Genomic DNA, 25,852 nt, shown 5'->3' on the forward strand with positions numbered 1-25,852 from the left:
GAGTGGCAGAGAGAAGGGAGACGGGCTTCCTCTGTGCCATAGGGATGGGCACCCAGCTCCTTCCTTTCGGGACTACTTTTGGGCTTAGCTCTTGAAGGAAGCCAGAGAAGCCTTGGAACGCTCAAGTAGAAATGGGACAGGCTAGGGGATCGGGGAGAGAGGCCTGGGGGACACCCTGACTCCCTCCTGGAGCCAAGAAGCCCTTGGGGCTGAGGACGGCCCAGGGGCCCATCGTCTGTCCCTTCTCCTAGGGCTTCTCTCCTATTTTAAGTTCTTGGGTGTCTGGGACTGTCCCTGGCTCGATATCGCCCTTATCGGCCTGGACGCACACACGCCCCTTCCCCATCCTTATTCGGTCACAAATCACCGTGGTCCAAACTGGAAGGGGTTTTAGAATTCTTCTAGCTCAGCCCTTCCCCCAATTTACAAAGGAGGAAACCCCCAGACCCCCCGACGGAGGTTCAGCTGCCAGGCGACGTCCCACAGCCAGTACCCAGAGGAGCAGGGCCTCCCATTCTCCCTAGGGTCCTAGCCATTTATTGCCCTGCTGGTCCAACTTGGGGTTCTCCTCAATGCTGTGGCTCCCCCGCCCCGCCTCCTTCTGTCCTCCTGGGGGAACCTGGGCTAGGAGGACTCAGTTTCCTCCTCTGCAGTGAGGTCCTTGGTTTCGGGGCCCCTTCCCACTTGAAGGCCCAGGATCGCCATGGCGTGAATCCGCCCATGGTCCCCAAGCCAAGCGGGGCGCCTAGGCGCCACCCCACCCCCCCAGAATACCAACCACCAGAGGGCACCCCCGGCTTCCCTGCCTCTAGCCTTGGAGGGGAAGCTAGGAAAGAGGTTCTGGATTCGACTACTCTGGGAGCAAGTAAAGTGGGGGTACCAGAAGGCCCCCAAGTTCTCTAGTCCCGGGCAGAAGGAGCGCGGGCTCCCCGGTGCCGGGCCTCATTTCCCCCCGGACGCTCCCCGGAGCGCTCGAAGGCCGGCTCGCACTCACCTCCACAGCTTCCCCAGGGTCTTGCTGAGCTCGGCGTTGTGGAGGTGCGGGTACTGGTCGGCCAGCTTCCTGCGGGCAGCCTGTGCCCACACCATGAAGGCGTTCATGGGCCGCTTCACGTGCGGCTTGCTCTTGCTGCTGCCGTTGACGCGCACGGGCATGGGCACCAGGGTCCAGTCGTAGCCGCTGAGCACCTGGCTCACGGCCTCCCGGATGCACACGGGGAACTTGTCGTCGTCCGCCTCCGAGTCCTGCTGCTCCTTCTTCACCTTGCCCAGCTCCCCCGGCCCCGGGCTGGCGTGGAGGGCCGAGCCATCGGGCCCCATGGAGGGGCCTCCGGGGGACAGGCACCGAGGGTCTTCGGAGCCCACGGGGCTCAGCTCCACCTCGGAAAGGTCCTGCTCCTCACTCATCCTTCCTCCTCCTCCTCCTCCTCCTCCGGGCCCCTCTAGCAAGGAAACCTTTTGCCTCTGGACTAGAAAGGAAGAGAGAGATGGAGAAGCAATGCCTCCTGATCTCCTGCTCCCGGGAGCACCCACAGGTCCTCCCTTCCCCCACCGCTGGCTCCCAGCCCAACTGGGTGGCAAAGGGGAGAGAGACAGGGCCGGGGCCCCGGGCCAGCCCCCCAGGTCCCCACCTTGGCCGAGAGTGAGCTCCAGCCCCGGCAGCCCAGGGATCTGACTCCAGCCCTGGAAGTCCCTCCCAGACAGGGAAAGACCTCCTCCCCCCTCCCCTCCCCTCCCCCAGCCCCATCCGTCCCAACCGTTTCTCGGTGTGGGTGGATTTGAGGATTTTTTGTTTGTTTCTGCTTTCAGGTGGTGGTTTGCGGGGAGCAAGAGAGAAGAACGGACTCCTTAAAGAAGATAATCTCTCCTCGGCTCGGGAATTTCCCGTTTTCTCACCTTCCTCCCCCCACCTCTCCCCGTGCCCCATCTGGGCAGAGGGGATGGGGATGAGGCCGCCCTCCAGCCAGACTCGGGGCAGGAGCGGGGGCACCGGGCAGGTGGCAAAGGGAGGGAGAGGGCCGGACGGCTCGCCGCCTCCCTCTCAGCCTGTGCCCGTCTGGGCGGAGGACACCGGCTTGGCGTGGGGGGCGGCAGACCCCCTCAGCCTCCCCCAGCCCCGCCTGGCCGGCCTCTAGCCCAGGAGGGACTGGGGTGCCAGGACGGGCCAGAGAGGGGGCAGTGGCAGTGCCAGGGAGGGAGCTCACCTCGGCCGGCCTCCGGGTCCCGTCTGGAGCAGCGAGTCCCAAGGTGGGGCAAGGAGGAGGCTCTCCTGGGGCCCGCGGTCCAGCTTCGGGCTGGGGAGGAGGGGATCCCTCTGGATGCTGAGGGGGCGAAGGCGAGGGGCCCAGAGGGCCTCAGGCTGCTGCCATGCTGCAGTGCCACTAGCCCGCTCTGCTCCCCACCACTCTGGCTGGACGGCAGCGACTGACTGACTGACTGTGCGGCTGCAGAGGGCTGGGGAAGGAGGGAGGGGGAGGGAGGGAAGGAAGGGCAGAAGGTGGAGTCATTTGCTCTTTTGCTCTCCCCAATACGTCGGGTTCCTACAGGTCCCCCAGGCCCCCGCTCCCTCACCCTGCCCAGCCTTCCCTGGCTCCTCTTCTCCCTTTTCAGGCTGGGGTGCCGGGGCTGCAGGTGGGCTCTGGCCTGGGAAGTGGGGGGCCAGAGGGCCTCCTGGAAGGTGCAGGCCCCTTGGGGGAGGGGAGCCCCAAGGAAGGAAGCCTAGCAGGCCGGGGCTTCTCCATGGCTTGAGGCTGGGGGCTCCTGCGCTTCAAGCAGAGATGGGCTAAAGGATCACACACCTGAAGGGACGGGGAACCCACCGTACAACGCACAATGCTATAAAACAGAATGTTAGTGCTAGAAGGGAGGAGGAGACACCCCTGGGGTGGCAGGACTAGAAAGGGGCTTGGCTCCTCCAATCCAGCTCCCTCCTTGAACAGAAAAAGAAACTGAGGCCCACACGGGCAAAAATGCCTGCGGAAGGGGGAGGCCAAACTTGCTTTAAGGCCCAGGTGGGGAACGTCTGACCCCCTTCGCCCTAGGCTAGGGGGCCTCCCCAGATCCCTGGGGATGGGATATTGAGGGAGGGAGACTACAACTCCCAGGATGCCTTGGGGAGGGGGGACTTAGAGCTTGGGTTGTGGGAGTCCTGGCACCCCAGAGTCCATGTGCCAAGCCTGAGGGTGCTGGGGTGGAGGAGAGGAAGGAAAAGAGCTCATTGAGTTCTAGTGGGGGGAGTTCTTGATTGGGGCAGAGGACCCTGGTCAGGTCAGATCTTGGATGGTCGGGTTCGAGTCCCCCCTTCTGACTTTCTCTCCCAAAAGATTCTTTTCCGTTTCAATACTCCATGGTCCAAAGTTCTGAGCTTCGCTGTTCTAAGACCCCACAGTCCCTGTTCTCTGCTTCCCCCCAGATCTGCTGTGCTAAGGATCCCTGTCTCCCATGGCTTCTGCCCTGGCCAGGAGAGGTGGAGGGAGGGGATTGCGCGTGGAGGTGGGCTGGGATGGGGGAGCCTGTGTGAAGCTTGTTTCCCAGCCCTTGGGGAGGTGGTCCCAGTCTGGGAACACTGAGCCGATTGTTTCTCCCCCTTCACCCCTCTACTCCCTGCCCCCAACTCTCTAGTGGAGAGCTAACCTGGGGCAAGGGGGAAGGGATGGGTAGGATAGGGTTGGGGAGAGGGGTGTGGCCAACGGGTCACCATCACATGCCTCCCCTCTGGTCCAGCTAAGGAATTAAGATTGGGGGGAGGGAGGGAGGGTTGCTCATAGGAATGAATTGGGGGGAGGGGAGTAAGGGATGGAATTTTCACTCTCTAAAGTCAGGGATCTCCCCCCACCCCAACAGAATTTCCGGTGCCTTGGAGACACAGATCTGGGCAGGCTCTGGAAGAGGGACCGCAGGGAAAAGATAGCCCCCCACTCCCTGCTTCCCTGAGCTCTGTCTCCCCACAGGGAAAGTGAATGGGAGAAAGAGGGTGGGGACAGGATCCGGGATCTTGACGCAGATATCTCGGCCAACCTCAGACTCACTAGAATTTTCACTCTATGCCCAACAGAACACTGTAAGGAGCTAGGAATTGGAGGTTCGAATCCCAGCTGGATCACTGAGGGGCTACGTGATCCTGGACAATGCAAAATTGAGTGTTTAAATAGGAAGGTGGCTCAAAGGCCCAGGACCCAATGTCTTTGTCCCTTCCTACTTCCTTAGGATTCTGCCTCTCATCCTACTTTGTCTGCTCTTCTTCTGGCTCTATAGATTTCTTTCTTTTCTTCCTTTCTCTCTCCCCCTCCCTCCCTCCCCTTCCTTCCTTCCTTCCTTCCTTCCTTCCTTCCTTCCCTTCCTTCCTTCCTTCCTTCCTTCCTTCCTTCCTTCCTTCCTTCCTTCCTTCCTTCCTTCCTTCCTTCCTTCCTCCCTCCCTCCTTCCCTCCCTTCCTTCCTTCCTTCCTTCCTTCCTCCCTCTCTCCCTCCCTCCCTCCCTCCCTCCCTCCCTTCCTTCCTTCCTTCCTTCCTTCCTTCCTTCCTTCCTTCCTCTCCTTCCTTCCTTCCTTCCTTCCTTCCTTCCTTCCTTCCTTCCTTCCTTCCTTCCCTTCCTTCTCTCTCTCCCTTCCCTCCTTCCTTCCTTCCTTCCTTCCTTTCTCTCTCCCTTCCCTCCCTTCCTTCCTTCCTTCCTTCCTTCCTTCCTTCCTTCCTTCCTTCCTCCCTCTCTCCCTCCCTCCCTCCCTCCCTCCCTTCCTTCCTTCCTTCCTCCTTCCTTCCTTCCTTCCTTCCTTCCTTCCTTCCTTCCTTCCTTCCTTCCTTCCTTCCTTCCTTCCTTCCTTCCATCCTTCCTTCCCTCCTCCCTTCCTTCCTTCCTTCCTTCCTTCCTTCCTTCCTTCCTTCCTTCCTTCCTTCCTTCCTTCCTTCCTTCCTTCCTTCCTTCCTTCCTTCCTTCCTTCCTTTCTCCCTCCCTCCCCTTCTGTGTTAGAATCCAGACTAAGTATCCATTTCAGCAGTGAGGATTAGGCCATGGGGATTAAGTAACTTGCCTTATAGATTTATCCTGCTTGGACTTTCCTAGGACCATCTTCCATCCTCTCCCACCTCCCTTGTTGGTCTCTAGAGCCCTCCATTCTCATTTTGCCTCTGTCTGCCCTCTCTCATCATCTCCCCAAACAAACATAGATCCCGGATCTCTTAGAGCACTTCAGAAAGCATCAAACCCTTTATTTGACACTTGAGAAACTGAGGCACAGAGAGCCTGGGCTGCTTAGGGTCCCCCGGGGAGTGTCGGAGAAGGCGTTTGAAGGCTGGTCCTGTGTCTCCTGGGCACCCTCTTTCAGCTACATGACCCCTCTTCATCTCTGCTGTTTCCATATGGCACCTAGTCTCCCGAGGGCTTCGGAAGGTGGGTCTTTGGGACCTAACCCGGAGGCTCTCCAAAGCCTGCCCCACCCGTCTCCGGACCCAATCCTCCTCCAATATCAGTCTCCTGGCCTTGGGGTCCGGAGGACCAGGAGGAGGAGGAGGAGGAGGAAGAGGAAGAAAAGGAGGAGGAGAAAGCAGACGTGGGGAGGCTCCTTTAAGTGGGAGCCTGGACACCTGAGTGCCCCCCAGATAGCTCTCTGGTGGGGTGCTGTCTGGGGCAGGGGCAGGGGGGGAGCCCAATGAAAGAGTCACATACAGAGAAGGCGGGGTGGGGGTGGACACTGTAAACCCCCACACAGACACACATACTCACACTCACACACTCGCACAACGGATCAGACAATCAGACAGTGTGTTAGGGCTCAGGAGCCCAATGAATTAGGAGTTTGATAAGGGTTTTCTCTTTCTCTCCCTCGCTGGACGCTGACAATCCCCCCCAGTTTTCTTGGACACCACCCCCAGGGCCGCCAGCCCCCACCCCCTCTACCCGCCCTTCTTCCCTATGCCTGGGCTCGGGTTTGGGGCCTTGAAACAGTGAGCCGTCTTTGTTCGAAATACAGGTGAACGGCAATCATGTGATGTACACCACACACACTCACACACACACTCTCTCTCACATAAAAAGCTTTTTGAGAGCAGCCGGCGGGCCAGCCTCAGAACCGATGGGACAGGCGCCCCAGCCACAGGCAGCCTCCCGGCCTGGCCTCCCTTCCTCCCTCCTTCCATCCCTCTGCTGCTGCCAGCCTCCAGCCCCGGCTTCTTGCTCCCGGTGGGTCCCCCGTTTTCCATTTCTTTTTCCCTTAGCTCCCAGAGCCACGGGGCAGGGCAGGAATAGGGAGATCCCTGTTTGGGGGAGGCTGAAGACGGGGGCGGGCCTGACCTCTCCCCCTTGGGCCAGCCCTCCTTCCCTCTCCTGCTGGGGAGAGAGGGTGGCTGGTGGATAGGAGGGCTCAGGAGGGTCCTCTGACCATCAGACTGAGGCCACACACTGCCAAAGGTTGGTCTTTCTGTTCTCCAGAGAATTGTTGGTCGGTGAAGATGTGTGGGGTTTGTGTGTGAGTGTGGAGCTTCGTCATTGGCGAGAGGTGGGGACAAGAGGCTTCTTCACCTGCCCCCACCCCTCACGCCTAGGCTGCTTTCTCTGACTCCCCTGTTTTGTGTCTGCAGTGGGAGGCTCAAAGCCTCGCTCTGGTGCGACTTTGCACTTAACCTTCCCTGGCCTCAGTTTCCTTATCCATAAAATGAGCACGTTGGACCAGTAGGCTTGGAGGACCTTCTGGCTCCAGATCGGAGCGGCTAGGACCCTCAGGTTACCTGCAGCACCTTCCCTCCTTCCCCCATGTAGGAATCTCTGGGGCCAATCAGACAGTGGAAGCAGGGATGGAATTCTCACTCTTTTTAGGGGAACAAGTTTGAGGGGTACAGGCTTGGCCCTGGTTTGGGGGTAGGGTTAAACCATTTGTCTGTCATTGTAGAGGTTTGGGGTGTAGAGGGAAGAGGAATGTACCCCAAAAGAACGGCTCTTCAAGGCTGACTGAAAAACAAATCAGAAACCTTCTCCCACCCCTATTTCCACTAGCTCCTCAGTTTCTTCCTATTCTATCTGCCCACCAGTAGCAGCATACAGTCCCAGAAAAGGGTCCTGGAGCATTCCCAGACGCTTCAGTGGCCAAGAAGAGTTCCATGTTCTCTTCCCGGCCATTTTGTATTTTACCAGAGAACAAAATCTTAATGCAAATGGACGAATCCCTCATGCTGAGTTTTCAGTATTCAAATGGCTGAAACAGCCCCTGTTATCAGATGGGGGAGGTAGGGGATGGGAATGAAGGAGGCCTCCCTGCACCCTGGAGGAGAGGCTCCAATCCCAACTGGCTCCCCATTCAATCCATGTGGGCAGGTCACTCCCACTTTCCTAATGTGTAAAATGAAGGTGTTGATCCCTTGACCCAACAGCAAATGCTTTATGGTACTTCCAGGCTCTGACAATCTATGTTCTAAATGTCTTCCTAACTCCATTCTATTTTCTAAGATCCCATCTAGCTCTGCCATTCCCTGTTCTAAGCCCCCTCCCAGCTCTGACATTCCCTGTTCTAAGGTCTCTCTCAACTCTGACATTCCCTGTTCTAGGCTCCCTCCTAGTTGTGACAATTCCCTGTTCTAAGTCCCCTCACAGCTCTGACATTCCCTGTTCTAAGCTCCCTCCCAGCTCTGCCATTCCCTGTTCTAGGCTCCCTCCCAGCTCTGACATTCTCTGTTCTAAGCTCTCTCCCAGCTCTGACATTCCCTGTTCTAAGCTCCTGCCCAGCTCTGACATTCCAGGTTATAAGATGCTGCTCAGTTCCAACATCCTCTGTTCTAAGGCTCTTCCCAGTCCTGATATTCCCTGTCCTAAGATCCTCGCACCTCAGACATCCCATGTTCTAAACTCCCTCGTGACCCTGAAATTTTTTGTTTCCAGATGCCTGAAGCTGGCTTTCCCATTCCTCTGGGGAATGTCAGGAGAATGACTCTCACATTTCCTAGGGCCATAGATGGGGAGTCCAGAGCTGCTGACCTCATTCCATCTGGGTCCCCGACTCTTAACCCTATAATTCCCAGGGCGTCTCTCTCCTTCTCCTCCTCCCTCCCCTCCCCTCCATCTTTCTTGGCCTGTGAAGGAGCCTTTTGTAAATGGAGGATTAGCAAGCAATTGGTCCCCTCCCTCTAATTTGTTTTTGCGGGGCTTGGCCTCCTTAGAGTGATCCCCACCCTGATCCCCAGGGTCTCCTATGGGTGTGCCCAGAGTCGGTGAATGACCAGCCCTCCCACTCTCAGCCCCCAAAGGAGCAGGGGGGAATGATAAGGGTCAGAATGGGTGCCCTGGGGGTCTCGGAGAATGGGGAGGATGCTCCCAGGAGGCAGAGGAAAGGGCTGTGCCTTGGGGATCCTGTCGGTGTTGAGGCATGTGTACAGCAGGGCTGGGGAGAAGAAACCTGTCTGAGATTGGATGGGTCTGACCAGGAGTTATTTACTGTGGGAATACCGGGAAGGGGAGGCAGTGTCGTGGCTTTGGGAGTTGTGTATTTGTGTGTTGTTAGCCCAGGGATGGGAGCAGAGGGCTGGATAGTACTGGGTGCTCTGTTGGCATGACACAGCTAGGTGGCATCAAGAAGAGCTTCTGGAAGTCAGGAAGATCCTGGTTCAAATCCTAGCTTAGACACTAACTGCTTTAGGACCCTGGGTAAGTCACTTAACTATTTCAGTCTCAGTTTCTTCATCTGTAAAAAGGGGATAATACTAACACCTACCTTCCAGAGTGCTTGGGAGGATCAAGTGAGATATATAAAATGTTCAACTAACTTTAAAGTGCTTTATAAATACTAGCTATTATTATTTAACATCTTATTTAATTATTTATATTTATATAATTAATAAATTATTTTATTTAAATTTATTTATATAAATATTATTTAAATTTAACCCTTCTGGCTCAATACTGTGTATTAGCTTCAAAGCAGAAGAGTGGTAAGGGCTAGGCAATGGGGGTCAAGTGACTGCCCAGGGTCACACAGCTTGGAAGTGTCTGAGGTCAGATTTGAACCTAGGACCTCCCGTCTCTAGGCCTGTCTCTCTATCCACTGAGCAACCCAGATATTAATATTCATCTCACGCACAAGTTTGAGTACTCTATACGGGGTGTCTGAGGACTTGAGGACCTAAATATTTGAGGGATTGCCTTGGTCAGATAGGGATCCCCCCCACCTCCCCCGCCCACCATCTTCCTTGGCCAGTCTTTGGTGGAAGAAGCCAAAGAGCAAGTCTTAAATGATACATTCCTTAAGGAGAAAGGTTCCAGGAGGGGTCTCCCTCTCTCCCATTGGTTCTGTGTTGAGTTGTGCCTTCTATAAAGTGAACTTAATCCAACTCTATTGGGGACATCCCATCCTGGGTCCAGGAGTGGCCAGTGTGCCAAATAGGTGGTCAAAAGAATTCCCATTTCCATTGAGATTGCAAAGCACTTTCAGCACAAATGTGTAGCGTGAACATTACTCCCCTTTTCCCAGAGGAACACAATGAAATGACTTGTCCAGGATCACACCACTGGTTGAACTGAGACTTGAACCAAGGTCCATCACCTCCAAGTCCAGTTTTCTTTCTTTTGTATCATGCTGCCAGCTGATAAACCCCTGCAAGGGGTTCAGAGGAATCCTAGGATTCTAGGTTTAGAACTTGAAGGAAACTTGGGGTTTACTGTATCCAACCCCTCTCTTTACAGATGAGGAATTTGAGATCCATAAAAGCCGGTGACTTGTCTAGGGTTCTGCAGCTAGGAAGTGTCCAAAGCAGAATTCCGCTTTGGAACTCCTTTACTCACAAGTCAAGCAATCTACCCCACAGAGGTCAACCAAGGGAGGCTTCCTGGAAGAAGTCACTGAGATCAATACAAGGAAGGGAGTATTGTCCTCTGCCAAAGGAAGGTGCTCTCTCTCTCTCTCTCTCTCTCTCTCTCTCTCTCTCTCTCTCTCTCTCTCTCTCTCTCTCTCTCTGTCTCTTTCTCTCTCTCTCTCTCTCTCTCTCTCTCTCTCTCTCTCTGTCTCTTTCTCTCTCTCTCTCTCTCTCTCTCTCTCTCTCTCTCTCTCTCTCTCCTCCTTCTCTCTCTCTCTCTCTCTCTCTCTCTCTCTGTCTCTTTCTCTCTCTCTCTGTCTCTGTCTCTTTCTCTCTCTCTCTCTCTCTCTCCTCCTTCTCTCTCTCTCTCTCTCTCTCTCTCTCTCTCTCTCTCTCTCTCTCTCTCTCTCTCTCTCTCTCTCTCTCTCTCTCTCTCTCTCTCTCTCCTGCCCTCTTTCCCACCAAAGGGTAACGCTCAGCTTGAATCTTTTGAGGCTCTGCAGCACTGTAGCCCAACTCTGCCCATGAGGCTAGGAGGATGCTATGGGACCTAGAAAGTCAGAGCAGGCTGGCACCTCTGGGTGTTGTGGGATCGGTGCAGTGGGAGCAGGTGGGAGGGAAGGAGGAGTGCTGACGTCTGCCTGCTTCTTAGAAATCTGAGAACATACTGCTCCCTTCCGGGGTCACATAGCCTGCTCTTGCTCACCTTCCCCGTCGTCCCAGCAGCATCTCCTTTGCAGCGATGTTGAACAGTCCCTCCAGGTCCTTTCTTGGGATGGAGGAGGAGATGGAAAACTGGTTCCCTCTATCAGTCAGAACTCCACCAGGAGCCAGGCAATCCTGACAGCAACCCCAGTCCCTTGCTACTTACTTACCTATTCGCTGGGTGATTTTGGACCAGTTGTGACCTCTCTGAGCCTCAGTTTTCCATCTTAAAACAACCAATCACAAGCATTTCTTCAATGCCTACTCTGAAATTATTGTTTCCCTATGTCATTGAGGAGAATAAAATATTATTTAAAAATAAATGCCTCCTCTGAGCCAGGCACAAAGCTGAAAGCTAGGGACACACATCTTAAAATTACACTTATTTTTTTCCACTGTCAAACTTTTTTTTTAATCTTCCTCTTACCCTGTTACTCCCAAACTGGGAAAAAGTTAAAAAAACAACAACTTTTTAAACAAACATAGTCAAGAAACACAAACTCTCGTATTGGTCATTTCCCAATAATTACTGTCTCATTCTGCATATTAATCCATCTCCTCTCTACCAAGAGGTTCACTTCTAAAGTCTTCCGAAGTTGTTTGTCTTTTTCGTGTAGATTGTTCTGATTCTACTCACTCTACTCTGCATCAGTTTGTACAAGTCTTCCCATGAAACCATCTCTTCACTTCTAACAGCACAGAAGGAGTCCGCTCTGTTCAGATACCCTGACTCCCCGAGGATGGGCACCTTCTTGGTTTCCAGTTCTTGGCCATCACAGAAAAGCTGCTCTCCAGGATTTCGGTGCAGATAGGATCTTCATCTTTCTTTAATCTCTTAACACAGTGCATGGCACATAGTAGGCCCTTAGTGAATGTTTAATGAAATGAATAGGATATAGTTTGGTTAATTATATCACTGGGTAAATAGGGGTATAAATAAAACAACAACCACTTAGTCCCTGCCTGCTTTCCATTCTGTTAGGTGAAACAACATGGAATTGGGCATCCAGACCTTTTTTGTGACCTGGAGCCCTGTGGCAGTCAGTTTGATAAAGCTTGTAGACTTCTCAGAATCCTATTTTTATTTAAAAAAAAATATATATATATATATATAGAATTACAAAAGAAATCAATTACATTAAAAGATAGTGATCAAAACATTTTTAAAAAGAGGGCCACAGACCACGTTAAGGCCCCCTAATCTAGTCTAATCCCTTCATTTTACAGATAAGGTAATGAAGGTCCAAAGAGAGTGACTTACTCAAGGTCATACAGCTCATAAATGGCCTAGCAGAGGTTTGAATTTGGGCCCAGGGATGTCAAGTGCTGTCCTCTTCTGCTGGGCTAGTCTGACTCTCCATATATACACATATATAAAATATATGCAAAATAAGTATAAAATCATTTTATTTTTGGAGGAGAGGCAAGAGCAGCTGGTGGGAGGGATCAGGAAAGGCCTCATATAGAAGATGCCAATGGAACTGAGCTTTGAGGGAACCTGGGAGTTGAAGCAGTGGAAATGAGGAAGCATGGGGGCAGTCAGTGCAAGATCCGGGAGGTAGGAGATGACATTATTAGTCTTTGAGGAATGACAGAATGGTTAGTATGGCCAAATGGTAGAGGGTACAGAGAACAGAAATGTATAAAAAAGTTGGAAGGAGAAACTAGAGGCAGGTCATGAATAGTTTTAAATGCCAAACAGAGGAGGATAGATTTGCACCTAAGACCAGGGCAGAGGAGTGGAGTGACATGTACTTTAGGAATCTCCTTTTTCAGGATTTCCAGGATCTGTGACTTCCTTCTCATTCAGATCCTAATCTGGCCCCACAGTCTGCATGAACTACAATGGTAGCTTGGTGGCAGCCAGGTGGCTCAGTGGACAGAGAGTCAGGTCTGAAGATGGGAAGTCCTGGGTTCAAATGTGACCTCAGATACTTCCTGGTTTGTGTGACCTTAGGCAAGTCACTTGACCCCCATTGCCCAACCCTTAGTGCTCTTCTGCCTTGGAACCAATACACAGTATTGACAGTAAGATAGAAGGTAAGGGTTTAAAAAGAAATCATTGCTCAATGGTCAGCTTCTGGCCATGAACCTCTCCACACTTGGCCAAGCTGGGCTTGTCTTCAGCCTTGGAGAGCTGGAAATCTTTCCAATCTTGGTAGGAATGGCTCCTATTTATGCTCCCCTGGTCTTTGAGAGTCTAGGGTTGCCTCCATACCATGGAGATAGGCTTGAGGGGAGATTCCCATCTCTCAGTGACTGGTAAATGGCTCACAAGTTTTCTTTCTTTCCCAACTCTTGTTTTCACACTCAGGGACTTCAAAATACATATTGACGCCCCTTCAAACACTCTAAGGAGTCAGTGCCTCAATCTACTCACTTCCCATGGGCTACTCCTCCCCTCTACTTCAGCCCTACACAAAGATGGTCATACTCCTGATCTTGCCATCACGCAAATTTACAATCTTTGAAATCCCTTTATCTTACCATAATCTATTGGCTTTCCCTCTCTCCCTGTCTTCCCTTATGTAACCCTATCTTCTTCTATACCAGGAACTCCAATCTCTTGATGCCTCAATTCTCTTCCAGGTCATCTCCCCCAACGGCTCTCCTCTTTTCCCCACCTTGACTTCTTGGTGAACCAATTCAACTCTGCACTATTCTCCTTTCTTGAATCCATCGTCTTCTCATCATTTTGCCAATTGGGCCATCAGCCTTGGATTACTCCCGCCATCTATTGCCTTTGTTCCAACACATGTGCTGCTGAATAAACATGGAGAATCCACACAACCATTCTGACAGGGCCCACTGCAAATTTATATCACACAATTTCAACTTGTAGGCAATCCCATTATTCTTCCCTCATCAACTCTCCCCAACAGCTCTTCTAAACATCTTCATCCGTCTTCAAACCTCCCATGGTTCCACCTTCCCCGACTCTCTTAGAAGATGAGACCCCTGCTGCATATTTTACAGAAAAGGCCTTCTGCCATTGTCCCTTCCCTTCCCCCATCTCACAAGATGAGGTAGCCTTACTCCTCACCAAGGCTACTTGTTTAGGTGATCCTGTTCCATTCTTCACTTATTTTCAGTCTTTCTCTCTACTGGCCCATACAAATGAAAAACACTCATTGATCCTTCCATTCACAGTAACTATTTCTTATGCTCTTAAAAAGGCCATCTACAACAGGTCCCTCCTGGCATTCTCTTCTTAACCCTTACAATCTGGCTTATAACCTTATCATTCCACTGAAACTGCTCTCTAAAATGACTCCTGATCTCCTAGTTGCCAGAGCCAATGGTCTTTTGTCCAAGGTTGCAGAGAGGTCCAGAAGGAGGATAGAGAAAAGACCAGGCTCTGATCTGCAGATCATTGTCTCCTCCTTGGTACTCGCTTCTCTCTAGGTTTTCAGGACACCCCTCCCTCCTGGCTTTCCCTCTTCCTCTCTGATGGCTCTTTCTCTTCCTCTTTTGCTGTATCCTCTTTCTGATCATTCTCCGTAACTATAGGTGTCCATCAGGATTCTGTCCTGGTCCCTCTTCTCTTCACCCTCTTCAGATGGTGATCAGCTCCTCCTGCCTCAGACACTGCTGATCTCCAATCTCACCTCTCTAAAGGTGTTTGAGACATCTGGAACTGGATGTCCAGCAGACATCTTAAACGCAACCTATCTAAAGCAGAACTCATTTTCTTTCCCCTTCCCCCTCTTCTCTATTACTGTACAGGGCAACACTGCCCTCCCAATCTTTCAGGCTTGAAACCTAGGAGTCATCTGGAATCCTTCAATATATTTCACCCCCAAATCCAAGCTGTAGTCCAGGTCTGTCCACTTTACCTTTGCAAAATCTCTTGAATATTCTTCCTTCTCTCCTCTGACACTGCCACCCCTCAGTGTAGGCTTTCATCACCTCGTGCCAGGACTATTGATTACTATTATCTGCTGGTTGGTCTGCCTGCCTCAAGTCTTTCCATACTCGGGTCTATCCTCCATTCAGCTACTAAAATGATTTTCCTAAAAAGCATATCTGATGATGTCACTCCGATACTCAATAAACTCCAGTGGCTCCCTATTGCCTTCAAGAGCAAAATCAAAATATTTTGGCATTCAAAGTTCTTTATAAGTAATCTCTCTCTTACCTTTCCAGTTTTCTTACATCCTATACTCTCTGATCCAGTGACCCTGGCCTTCTGGCTATTCCAGGAGGAAGACCCTCCATCTCCAACTCCAAGCAGTTTCATTGACTGCCCTGCACACCCAGAATGCTTGCCCTCCTAATCTCTACCTATTGCTTTCCTTGGCTTCTTTTTAAGTCTCAGCAAAAATCCCATCTTTTATAGAAGTCTTTCCCAACCCCTTTTAATCCTAGTGCCTTCCCTTTCAAGTATTTTCAATTATTCAAGTATTCTGTATATCCTCTATGTAGCTTGTTGGGATATTTTTAAAATTATTTTTAATTTTTTGGGAGGGTATTTTTATCTACTCATTGTCCCCCCCCCCATTAGACTGGAGGGGAAGGACTGTCTTTTGACTCTTTATAATCTCAGAGCTTAACACAATGCATGGTCCACAGTGGGTATTTAATCAATGTTGATTGGTTTTTGATTAGGGTAGAAGGAATGACACCTGCATCCCTAGTCTGCAAGCTTATTATGAGGCTCAGACCTCTATTTCAGGCTGCTATTGGATGTGAGTTGTTTTTATCATCCCTGGGGAATCTTCACTCAAGTCTTTCCCATGGTGCCTTAGCAGATCATGGAGCTGAGCCTGAGCTCAAACCAATCAGAGTTCTAGAGAAGGAAGAGATTGCACAACTAGTCTAACCTCACTTTAAAGATGAAAAATTGAAGCTCAAAGAGGAGAAGTGACAAACAGATAATAGAGTAGAGCTAGAAATGACCTCAGAAGGGGATGTGACAAAATTAGGACACTAATGCATGGCTGGTAGAGTTGTGAATTGATCCAACCATTCTGGAGGGCAATTTGGAACTATGCCCAAAGGGTGATAAAAGACTGTCTGCCCTTTGATCCAGCCATAGCACTGCTGGGCTTGTACCCTAAAGAGATAATAAGGAAAAAGACTTGTACAAGAATATTCATAGCAGCGCTCTTTGTGGTGGCCAAAAATTGGAAAACGAGGGGATGCCCTTCAATTGGGGAATGGCTGAACAAAGTGTGGTATCTGATGGTGATGGGATACTATTGTACTGTAAGAAATGATGACCTGGAGGATTTCCATGAACTGATGCAGAGTGAAATGAGGAGAACCAGGAGAACATTATACACAGAAAGTGAAACACTGTGGAATGATTGAATGTAATGGACTTCTCTACTAGCAGCAATGCAATGATCCAGGACAATTCTGAGAAACCTATGAGAAAGATGCTCTCCACATCCAGAGAAAGAACTGTGGGAGCGGAAATGCAGAAGAAAAGCACATGATTTATCACTTGTTTATATGGGTGTGGGATTTGGGATTTTTGTTTTAAAAGATTAGTCTATTATAAAAATGAACAATATGGAAATAGGTATCAAGTGATAACATTTCTATAGCCCAGTGGAAATGCTTGTTGAATCCAAGAGGGGGGAGGGAAGAAGGGAGGGAAAGAAAATGAATCATGGAAACATGGAAAAATATTTTAAAAATAAAGATAAAAAGAAATGACCTCAGAAGCCAGCTAGTCCAGCCCCTCACTTTATACATGGGAATGGGAGACCCGAGGTAGTTATTAAAGGACTTGCCCAAGATCACCAAACTAGAAAGTCACTAGAACTGAGATATGAACTCAGGTCTTCCCAACACCAAATTCAGTCTGTATCTGCAGAGCCCAAGTTTCGGAAGGGAAAGACTTGGTGCATGGATCCACCATCAGGTGACTGTGTGTGTGTTGCCCCAGGAGCAGCCTTGCTGTTTAGATTCCCTCATGTGCAAGAAGGTTAGTCTGCAGGTGGTGATTTGGGAGATGGAATGGACGGTGGGCCTCACCAAGCCCTCCTGTTAAGGCAAGGAGAAGTCACTAGCTATCTGCAGACCCACTTGGACCAATCCCACATCCTCAGTGTGATGTTTACATTTATTACTTCTTAGTCATTGATTTTTATTGCTTGTTTTGGGTTTTTAGATGACTTAGATTCCCCCGTGGTGCCCTTTCCTCCCTCTTCTCAGTGATCTACCCCTTATAGCAAAGACAAAAGAGAGAAAAAGCTGCAAAACTGAGCAACACATTGAAAAGAAATCTGGCATGATTGTATCTAATGATGCCCTGCACCTGTGGAGGTGGAAGAGCTGGGGAAAGTAGCCTCTCTCAATCAAGTCTGACTCTTCAGGACCCCCATTTGGGGTTTTCTTGGCAAAGATATTGGAGTAGTCTGTCATTTCCTTCTCCAGCTCATTTTACAGATGAGGAAACTGAGGCAAACAGTGTGTGAGAGGAGCCTTCTCCTGAGATCACACCACAGAGGATGGATCACAGGGCAGTGGCCTAGGCACCTGAGCCAGAAAGGATAGGGATATTGATCCAGGGTAAAAGAGAAGGAATAAAAGAGGGGGTTCCAGGAAGTGGGGGATCTCTCTATTCTCTCTGGTAAGCAGAGAAAAAAGGAAGGTGACTAAGGGAGCCATGTGGAGATGGCACCCTCATGGCTAGTTAGAATAGGCTTTTTTCTTTCTATCTCTCTGCCTTCTCTTATTCAAGTAAATATTGATAAATTCTATGGAAATTAAGAACCAGAGTTTATTTTAGTTATTACAACAGGGTTAAATGACTTGCCCAGGGCTTGGAGATAGAGTGTATTCTTTACACATTTGTGGTGTCCTCATTATTGTTTAAAACAAAGTAAAACAAAACTCTCACCTTCCATCTTAGAATCAATACTAAGTATCAGTTCCAAGGCAGAAGAGTGGTAAGGATTTGACAATGGGGGTTAAGTGACTTGCCTAGGGAGGCCAGATTAGAACTAGGTCTCCAAACCTGACTCTCTATCCACTGAGCCACCCAGCTGCTCTGGTATTCTCATTATAAACAAATATGCATTACATGTTCCAGGGAACGTGGTTCCAGCTTTAGTGGTGTGCTGGAGAGCACTATTTAGGCAAGTCTGAAATCTGCACTTTAATCCCAGTTCTGCCATTCACTGTTGACCTTGGACAAGTAATTTCCCTCCTCGTGTCCTTTGTTTCTTCCTGTGTAAAATGAGGAAGTTGGAGTCAGTGATCCCAGAGGTTCTTTCCAATCCCATATGATTATGTGAGCCCTTACATCTGTATTTATAATTCTTAATGTTAACAGCAGATTAATGTCTGTCATTAGCCAGAGGGGTTGGCTAGGGTTCAAGAGTCAATGTAAATGCAAATGGAAGAAAATCTGTCTGCTTTCAAGAGTGCGGAATCGAATCCAAGAGTGGGAAATACAAGTACAGATTTGGACCTGGACTCACAGGTTCAAGCTGGTAGGATCTGAGAGTGGGAAGGAGCTCTGGAGAGCCTCGAGAGGTTTGGGCATTCTTGACCTTCCTCTGGCGGCCCTGGATGCCTCTTGTAGGCAGGCTCCCATCTCAGCATCATAGTTCTTTCTAAAATGCAACTCCAAGGCAGAAGTAGTATCTTGACCAAGATACTAGAGTGGTTGCTATTTCATTCTCTAGTTTATTTGGAAGATGAAGAAACTGAGGCAAATGGGGTTAATTGACTTGCTAGGAAGCATCTGAGTCTAAATTTGAACTCAGATCCTCCTGAGCGTTTTTAAAAACTTTACCTTTCATAGTAGAATCAATACTAAGTGTTGGTTCCAACTAGCCTGAGGTCGGATTTGAACCCAGGACCCCATCCACTGATGAGTCACCTAGCTGCCTCCCAAATCCTAGGTTTTCACTAATTTGCTCTGACCTCAGGCAAGTTCTGTTCTCTCTCTGCACCTCAGTTTCTCATCTTCCAAAGAAGGGTTAGGAGGAGGAGATGATTTCAAAGCTGCTTGTACTGGCTCCGCATCATGCCTGGAACAGAGGAGGCTTAACAAATACTGCTTGATTCATTGACAGCCTCTAGGATTCCTGGACAATGTACACCCATTTTAAAACTACTTGGCTGAGGCAAAAAACACATGAAAAAGAGACACTAGGATACAAAGCAGAAATATAGAAACAGGAGGCACTTGGAACTAAGCCTTCGGGGTGTTGCTGGGACAAGGGATAAAGCAACTATCTTTGAGTGGTCTAATCAGGAGGGCTTTCTGGAGGAGGGAGGGTTAACTTCCAGGCAACAAAGAGGGTTTACCTGAGTGTGAATTGAAATTTTTTTCAACAGAGGAGGGAAGAGGGGAAACAGATAACGGTCCAGAAGAGAGGTCCCAAGCAGGAGTCAGGTCTCCGGAATTCTCAGAATTCTCGGGGTTTGGGGGTCCAAGTTTCTCTCTGCCTGCCTGAAGCCTTGCCTGAGGCAGTCTCCAATCTGGGAAAGCCTCCTAGCACACAGACTTAATGGAATTTCAGAGCCAGGAGCACTCAGCATTATTTGATGGCTCAGCTCCATTTAAGAAATTATGGAATCAGAGATGGTAGATCTGTGTTGGAGCCTACAGTCGGAATATGTGAGTTGAGAAGAGCCTTAGGACAATGGCCATGCTGGGAGGGGTCTTAGCACAGGGGATGTCAGAACTGGGAGAGTTTAGAACAGGGGATGTCAGAGGGAAGAGGGGGCCTTAGAACAGGGGATGTCTGAGCTGGGAGAGTTTAGAACAGAGAATGTCAGAGCGGAGAGAGTTTAGAACAGATATCAGAACTGGGAGAGTTTAGAACAGATAGATGTCAGAGCTGGGAGACTTTAGAACAGGGGATGCCAGAGCTGGGAGAGTTTAGAACAAGGGACATCAGAGCTGGGAGACTTTAGAACAGGGGATGCCAGAGCTGGGAGAGTTTAGAACAAGGGACATCAGAGCTGGGAGAGTTTAGAACAGGGGATGCCAGAGCTGAGAGAGTTTAGAACAAGGGACATCAGAGCTGGGAGAGTTTAGAACAGAATGTCAGAGCTGAGAGAGTTTAGAACAGATATCAGAACTGGGAGAGTTTAGAACAGATAGATGTCAGAGCTGAGAGAATTTAGAACAGGGGATGCCGGAGCTGGGAGAGTTTAGAACAGATATCAGAACTGGGAGAGTTTAGAACAGATAGATGTCAGAGCTGGGAGACTTTAGAACAGGGGATGCCAGAGCTGGGAGAGTTTAGAACAAGGGACATCAGAGCTGGGAGAGTTTAGAACAGAATGTCAGAGCTGAGAGAGTTTAGAACAGATATCAGAACTGGGAGAGTTTAGAACAGATAGATGTCAGAGCTGGGAGACTTTAGAACAGGGGATGCCAGAGCTGGGAGAGTTTAGAACAGGGGATATTAGAGCTGAGAGAATTTAGAACAGGGGATGCCAGAGCTGGGAGAGTTTAGAACAGATATCAGAACTGGGAGAGTTTAGAACAGATAGATGTCAGAGCTGAGAGAATTTAGAACAGGGGATGCCGGAGCTGGGAGAGTTTAGAACAGATATCAGAACTGGGAGAGTTTAGAACAGATAGATGTCAGAGCTGGGAGACTTTAGAACAGGGGATGCCAGAGCTGGGAGAGTTTAGAACAAGGGACATCAGAGCTGGGAGAGTTTAGAACAGGGGATGTCAGAGCTGGGAGGAATGGTGGAGCAGAGGTTACAGCTCCTAGTAAATTTAGAGCTCTCCTCAGATGGCCTTTTATTTTCCATATGTGAAAACTGAATGAAGCCTCAGTTAGTGGCTGAGGTGGGACTAGAACCCACTTGTCCCGGGCTAAGGCAGAACTCAATCGGGGGTCGAGGAAGGTCCAGAGTGCCAGGAATTCAGGAGACAAGCATCGGTGTTCCATCTAGGAAGGACAGGGACGGGGCTTGGGGATACAGACGTGTCCCGGGCTCGAAGCTCCCTACCGGAGTGGGGGGACGCTCCTACTGAGACGCTGGTGCCCAGGGGGCACCCAGCCCTGAGCGCCTAGTGGGACCCAGCAGACAGGAAGCACCCCAGCCCCTCCTCCTCCCTTGTGGCCCCACCCTCCACCCCCACCTCTGGCTCAGAACTTGGAGCCCTGGGGCCTTGGCTCAGCCGGAAGGTTAAGGGGAAAAGAGCGGGTGAGTGGGGGCTGGGGTGGGAGGGGAGAGGAGGTGGGAGGTGCAGAAATCTTGCCTTCGGGTCCAGGCTCCGGCTGGGGCTGCGACTGGGACTGGAAGTGGCGAGAACTAATGTGGCCCCTGCAATTGGGGGGATCCCCCAAAGAGCAAAACAGGGTCTCCATCCCTTGGGCTGAACTGCTTCTGGTGGATCTCCTTTGGGTGACCTCACATCGTCAGAGCGAAGGCTGAGGCGGCTGCTGTCCCCGATATTTCTTCTCATGCGCCTTCTCTTGCTGGCTTTACACCTCCCCCCCTTATATTTCCCTCCTATTCTTTCGCTGTTCAATCGGTTCAGTCCCATTTGGGGCAAAGGTACCAGTGACGGTTGCCATTTCTTTCTCCAGCTCATTTTACAGAACAGGAAACTGAGGCAAATGGGGTTAGATGACTCGCCCGTTGGAGGGGTTTGCCCTTTCTTTCTGTGGCACCTTTTGTAGATAAGGAGACAGAGGCCAAGAGGGTTAAGTGACTTGCCCGGTGAGTGTGGGAGGCTGGATTTGAACTGAGCTCCTCGGGAACTCAGGCTCTGTAGCACTTTGCCCCCTGCACCCTAGCTGCCCAGGGCCTCCTACTGAGATTTACTGAGCCTTTGGTGAGGGGAGTAGAAGAGGTCGTCCTGGCATCCTTTGTTTCCAGCCTTCCGGGCACACACTTTCCCTTAACTGGCCCGAGGGGGATTTTTCTACCCAGGGAAAGTGTCCCAGGAACAGTGGGAGCAAGAACCTGGGCCAGCCACCCCTCTTCCTCCCCTTCCTGCCCCCAAGAGCCCCTGCGCCATTCCCTGGGGCTGGAGAGCTGCTGGTTCCTCCAGGGAAAAGAGATCAGGGACCTTCCTTGATAGGCGGAGCTCCCAGATCTTGCCTAACCCTCCTGAGCCTCTCTTTCAGGGGGATTGTCCTTCTTTAGACCTTAGAACAGGGAATGTCAGAGCTGGGAGGGAGCTTAGAATAGGGAGTGACAGAGCTGGGAGGGAGCTTAGAATAGGAGTGACAGAGCTGGGAGGAGCTTAGAACAGAGAATGTCAGAGCTGGGAGGGAGCTTAGAACAGGGAATGTCAGGGCTGGGAGGGAGCTTAGAACAGGAAATGTCAGAGCTGGGAGGGAGCTTAGAACAGGGAATGTCAGGGCTTAGAACAGGAAATGTCAGAGCTGGGAGGGAGCTTAGAACAGGGAGTGACAGAGCTGGGAGGGAGCTTAGAATAGGGAATGTCAGAGCTGGGAGGGAGCTTAGAACAGGGAATGTTACAGAGCTGGGAGGGAGCTTAGAACAGGAAATGTCAGAGCTGGGAGGGAGCTTAGAACAGGGAATGTCAGAGCTGGGAGGGGCTTAGAACAGGGAATGTCAGGGCTGGAAGGGGGCTTAGAACAGAGAATGTCAGAGCTGGGAGGGGGCTTAGAACAGGGAATGTCAGGGCTGGAAGGGGGCTTAGAACAGAGAATGTCAGAGTTGGGAGGGGGCTTTAGAACAGGGAATGTCAGGCTGGAAGGGGGCTTAGAACAGAGAATGTCAGAGCTGGGAGGGAGCTTAGAACAGGGAATGTCAGGGCTGGAAGGGGGCTTAGAACAGAGAATGTCAGAGCTGGGAGGGAGCTTAGAACAGGGAATGTCAGGGCTGGGAGGGGGCTTAGAACAGGGAATGTCAGAGCTGGGAGGGAGCTTAGAACAGGGAATGTCAGAGCTGGAGGGGGCTTAGAACAGGGAATGTCAGGGCTGGAAGGGGGCTTAGAACAGAGAATGTCAGAGCTGGGAGGGAGCTTAGAACAGGGAATGTCAGGGCTGGGAGGGGGGCTTAGAACAGGGAATGTCAGAGCTGGGAGGGGGCTTAGAACAGGGAATGTCAGGGCTGGAAGGGGGCTTAGAACAGAGAATGTCAGAGCTGGGAGGGAGCTTAGAACAGGGAATGTCAGGCTGGAAGGGGCTTAGAACAGAGAATGTCAGAGCTGGGAGGGAGCTTAGAACAGGGAATGTCAGAGCTGGGAGGGAGCTTAGAACAGAGAATGTCAGAGCTGGGAGGGAGCTTAGAACAGGGAATGTCAGGGCTGGGAGGGGGCTTAGAACAGGAATGTCAGGGCTGGGAGGGGCTTAGAACAGGGAATGACAGACCATAGTGAACATCTAGTCTTCCCGACCAGTGAGAGAGAAAGGCGAATCTCAAGATGAAATAACCAGCCCAAGGTCTCTGATGTGACTTGCCTCACTTGCTCACAGCAATAGTCAGAACCCAGGTGTCCCTAATCCCAGCCCAGGACTTTCAGGCCACAGGAGAGGGCTGCCCAGTGGAGCTCAAGTGTCCATGGGGCTGAGCCAGGTAAAGGCGGAAGTGGGCAGGGTGGGGGCCGTTCCCCTGAACCAGGTCCAGTTGGAGTCAGATGGCTTGGCCATGATCCCTATGACTGTCCTCCCAGGCTCTGAGAGGTAGTGGAAGGTCAGGGGGAAAGGAGGGGAGAGCCCATCCCGGTCAGACCAGTCTCCTCTATGCTGAGGCCTTGGAGGGGCCCAACGCTGGGGAGAATCCCTGGAGAAGCCAGGGGCGGCCTGACTCAGCTCCCTGGGGGTGGGGGCAGGAGGGTCCCTTTGTAAGGGAGACAGCCACATGGCCCAGAAAAACCCTGGGTCCCCAGCCAGGTGACTGAGTCTAGGCTCGAGCTGGTCGCCCTGTGTGACCCCTGGGAAAGTCATTTCCTTCCCTGGGTGTCGGGCGCCCCGCCTTACGATGGTGGAGCGGGCTGGCTGTGGGTCCCCTGCTCTGACTGTCTATATTGTGTGGCGGGTGCTGCCTGCCTCTGGGTAAGGCAGAGACTGAGGAGGTGGCAGGGTGGGGGCGACACGGCGGCATTGAAAGGAAGGGATTTTGTTTTTTGCTAAATTGAGCAATTTCTCCTCTTCTTGGGGGCCTTGGAAGCGCCAAGGGAGCCCCTGGGGCCCGCGGTTCTTCTCAGCGACCTGCCCTGGCAGACGATGTCCTATCTCTCCGTGCGTTTAACCCCTTCTGGTAGGAGAGCCGGAGCAGAAGGCCCCGTTCCCGGCTCCAGGAGCCACAAGCTGGGCCACAAAGGCCTGTGGTGGACGGCAGGAGACTCTGGGGTGCCCCAGGGTCATCCCCGAGGGCCAGAGGGCCCCACGTCCCCGCCAGGCGCCCCTGCTGGCCTCGAGGCCCCGGGAAGGGAACGATGGGGTGTGCCCGGTCTCTTTGGGGGTCCCGGGCTTCCCAGGGGGGGCTGGGGCTCCCTGCCTTGTTCTGAGCTTCCCAGAGAGCGCCGGTCCTCGCGGGGGCTCCTTCCACCTTCCCCAGCCTGGGCCAAGGCGCCGAGAGGCCGGGAGAAGGGTTAACTCTTGGGTTGGTGCTGGCCATTCTTCCCCACGCGTAGGAACTGAGAACAAGGGACCCATTCTGTCTGTGGGAATTAATAGTGAAGACTCCTCTGGGGTGTCATTTCACAGCCACCCTGATCAGCTCCCGGAGGAATGCGAGGAGAGGGAGACAGGCAGGGAGGGGAGAGGCCCGGGCCCCGATGCCAGAGGAAGCACAGTCCTCGGGTAACCGGAGCCTTCCCTGGCCCACGGGCTGCTCCCAGGACTCCAGCCTCCCTCCGGCGCGGGCCAACGCCGCCCTGCCCCCACCAGGTCCTCACCAGGCCTGGCCTCCTCCTGGCCTCCCAGCCTCCCTGCCTGGCTCCTCTCCGCTTATTGATGAAGTACCTTCGGGGAGGAGGACCTTGGGTGAGCCTTCCTGGGCATCCCGAGGGCTCCCAGAGTCTCCCTCCGCATGTGCCTTGCTCCTCCCTGATTATCACCAGCAGTCTTCCTGAATCCTTCCTCCATCCATCCATCGACACTTATTAAGCACCTACTGTGTGTAGAAAACAGTCCCTTTGGTTGTGGTTCAGCCACATCTAACTTTTCATGACTCCATCTGGGTTTTCTGGGCAAATTGTCCTTCTCCCGCTCATTTTACAGATAGAGAAACTAAGGGAAACCTTACCTACAAAAATACCCACAGCTAGTAAGTGCCTGCGGCTGGATTTGAATTCGGGTCACCATTAGTGACAGGCGCTAATCCTCTTGTACCGTCCTTGACCCTCAGGAGGTATCCTCTGATTTCCCCTGTCGGCCCTCCGTGGATGAACATGCATTAACTCCCTGGTGCATACAGAATGCCGGCCTGGCTCATTGGGCCCCTCAGCAGGCGTGTCCCCTAATCAGATTTACTCATCATGGACCCCTGTTGATCCTTCGCTCCCCGCGTGCCCTGAGCTGCCCCGAGCTCAGCCCTCGGCCCCAGCCTGGCTCTCCTGGGCGCTGAGAGAGGACCGTAGCCTCCCGGGCTGCCCTTCCCTCCCTCCGACACTTCTAGACATTTAGGAGCTCAACACCCCTGCCCAGGCCCATTAGTAGCAGGCTCAGAGGAGAAGTTTGACATGAAGCCATGGTGTGAGATGTCGGGAAAATCGATTGGGATTTTAGGCTTTAAGAGGGGCTTTTTCCCTCTTTAAATTTCTTCTTTCTTTCTTTCTTTCTTTCTTTCTTTCTTTCTTTCTTTCTTTCTTTCTTTCTTTCTTTCTTTCTTTCTTTCTTTCTTTCTTTCTTTCTTTCTTTCTTTCTCTCTTTCTCTCTTTCTCTCTTTCTCTCTTTCTCTCTTTCTCTCTTTCTCTCTTTCTCTCTCTTTCTCTCTTTCTCTCTTTCTCTCTTTCTCTTCTTTCTTTCTCTCTTTCTCTCTTTCTCTCTTTCTCTCTTTCTCTCTTTCTCTCTTTCTCTCTTTCTCTCTTTCTCTCTTTCTCTCTTTCTTTCTTTCTTCTTTCTTTCTTTCTTTCTCTCTTTCTTTCTTTCTTTCTTTCTTTCTTTCTTTCTTTCTTTCTTTCTTTCTTTCTTTCTTTCTTTCTTTCTTTCTTTCTTTCTTTCTTTCTTTCTTTTCTTTCTTTCTTTCTTTCTTTCTTTCTTTCTTTCTTTCTTTCTTTCTTTCTTTCTTTCTTTCTTTAGAATTTTTTCCCAGGGTTATACATTAAGAGCGGCTTTACCCATGGTTAAAGACAAAACAGTTTTCTCCTATATACTGTATTATGAATATTTTTCTTCAAAAAAAGAAAGGCCTTAGATATAGGCCCTTAATAAAAGAAAGATAAAATGAATTTGAGGATAAAAACAAAGAAAGAGAGAGGCGTCAGTGTCTAAAGCCAAGGAGGCAGCAGTTACCTTCTTCTGCT

At 51.1% G+C, this 25,852-nt stretch overlaps 1 protein-coding gene and 1 long non-coding RNA gene across 2 annotated transcripts in view; one reads left to right on the forward strand and one right to left on the reverse strand.

Annotated features, from left to right (window-relative positions):
* The window catches only part of SOX10 (SRY-box transcription factor 10), a 14,354-nt gene extending 11,862 nt beyond the window's left edge, over positions 1-2,492 (reverse strand). Inside the window, exons 1-2 of the mRNA XM_001381497.4 lie at positions 2,205-2,492; positions 995-1,469 (exon numbers count right to left, since the gene is read on the reverse strand). Of these exons, the coding sequence (XP_001381534.3) occupies positions 995-1,407 (413 nt within the window). The 5' untranslated portion in view covers positions 1,408-1,469; positions 2,205-2,492. The remainder of the gene's footprint in view (positions 1-994; positions 1,470-2,204) is intronic.
* A 3,231-nt stretch (positions 2,493-5,723) lies between these two features.
* LOC103097543 (uncharacterized) overlaps positions 5,724-25,852 on the forward strand; it is a 73,569-nt gene continuing 53,440 nt past the window's right edge. Inside the window, exon 1 of the long non-coding RNA XR_008912149.1 lies at positions 5,724-6,172. This is a non-coding gene — a long non-coding RNA (uncharacterized LOC103097543). The remainder of the gene's footprint in view (positions 6,173-25,852) is intronic.

This window comes from Monodelphis domestica, chromosome 5 (genome assembly GCF_027887165.1).
Source record: "Monodelphis domestica isolate mMonDom1 chromosome 5, mMonDom1.pri, whole genome shotgun sequence".
NCBI classification, from domain to species: Eukaryota; Metazoa; Chordata; class Mammalia; order Didelphimorphia; family Didelphidae; genus Monodelphis; species Monodelphis domestica.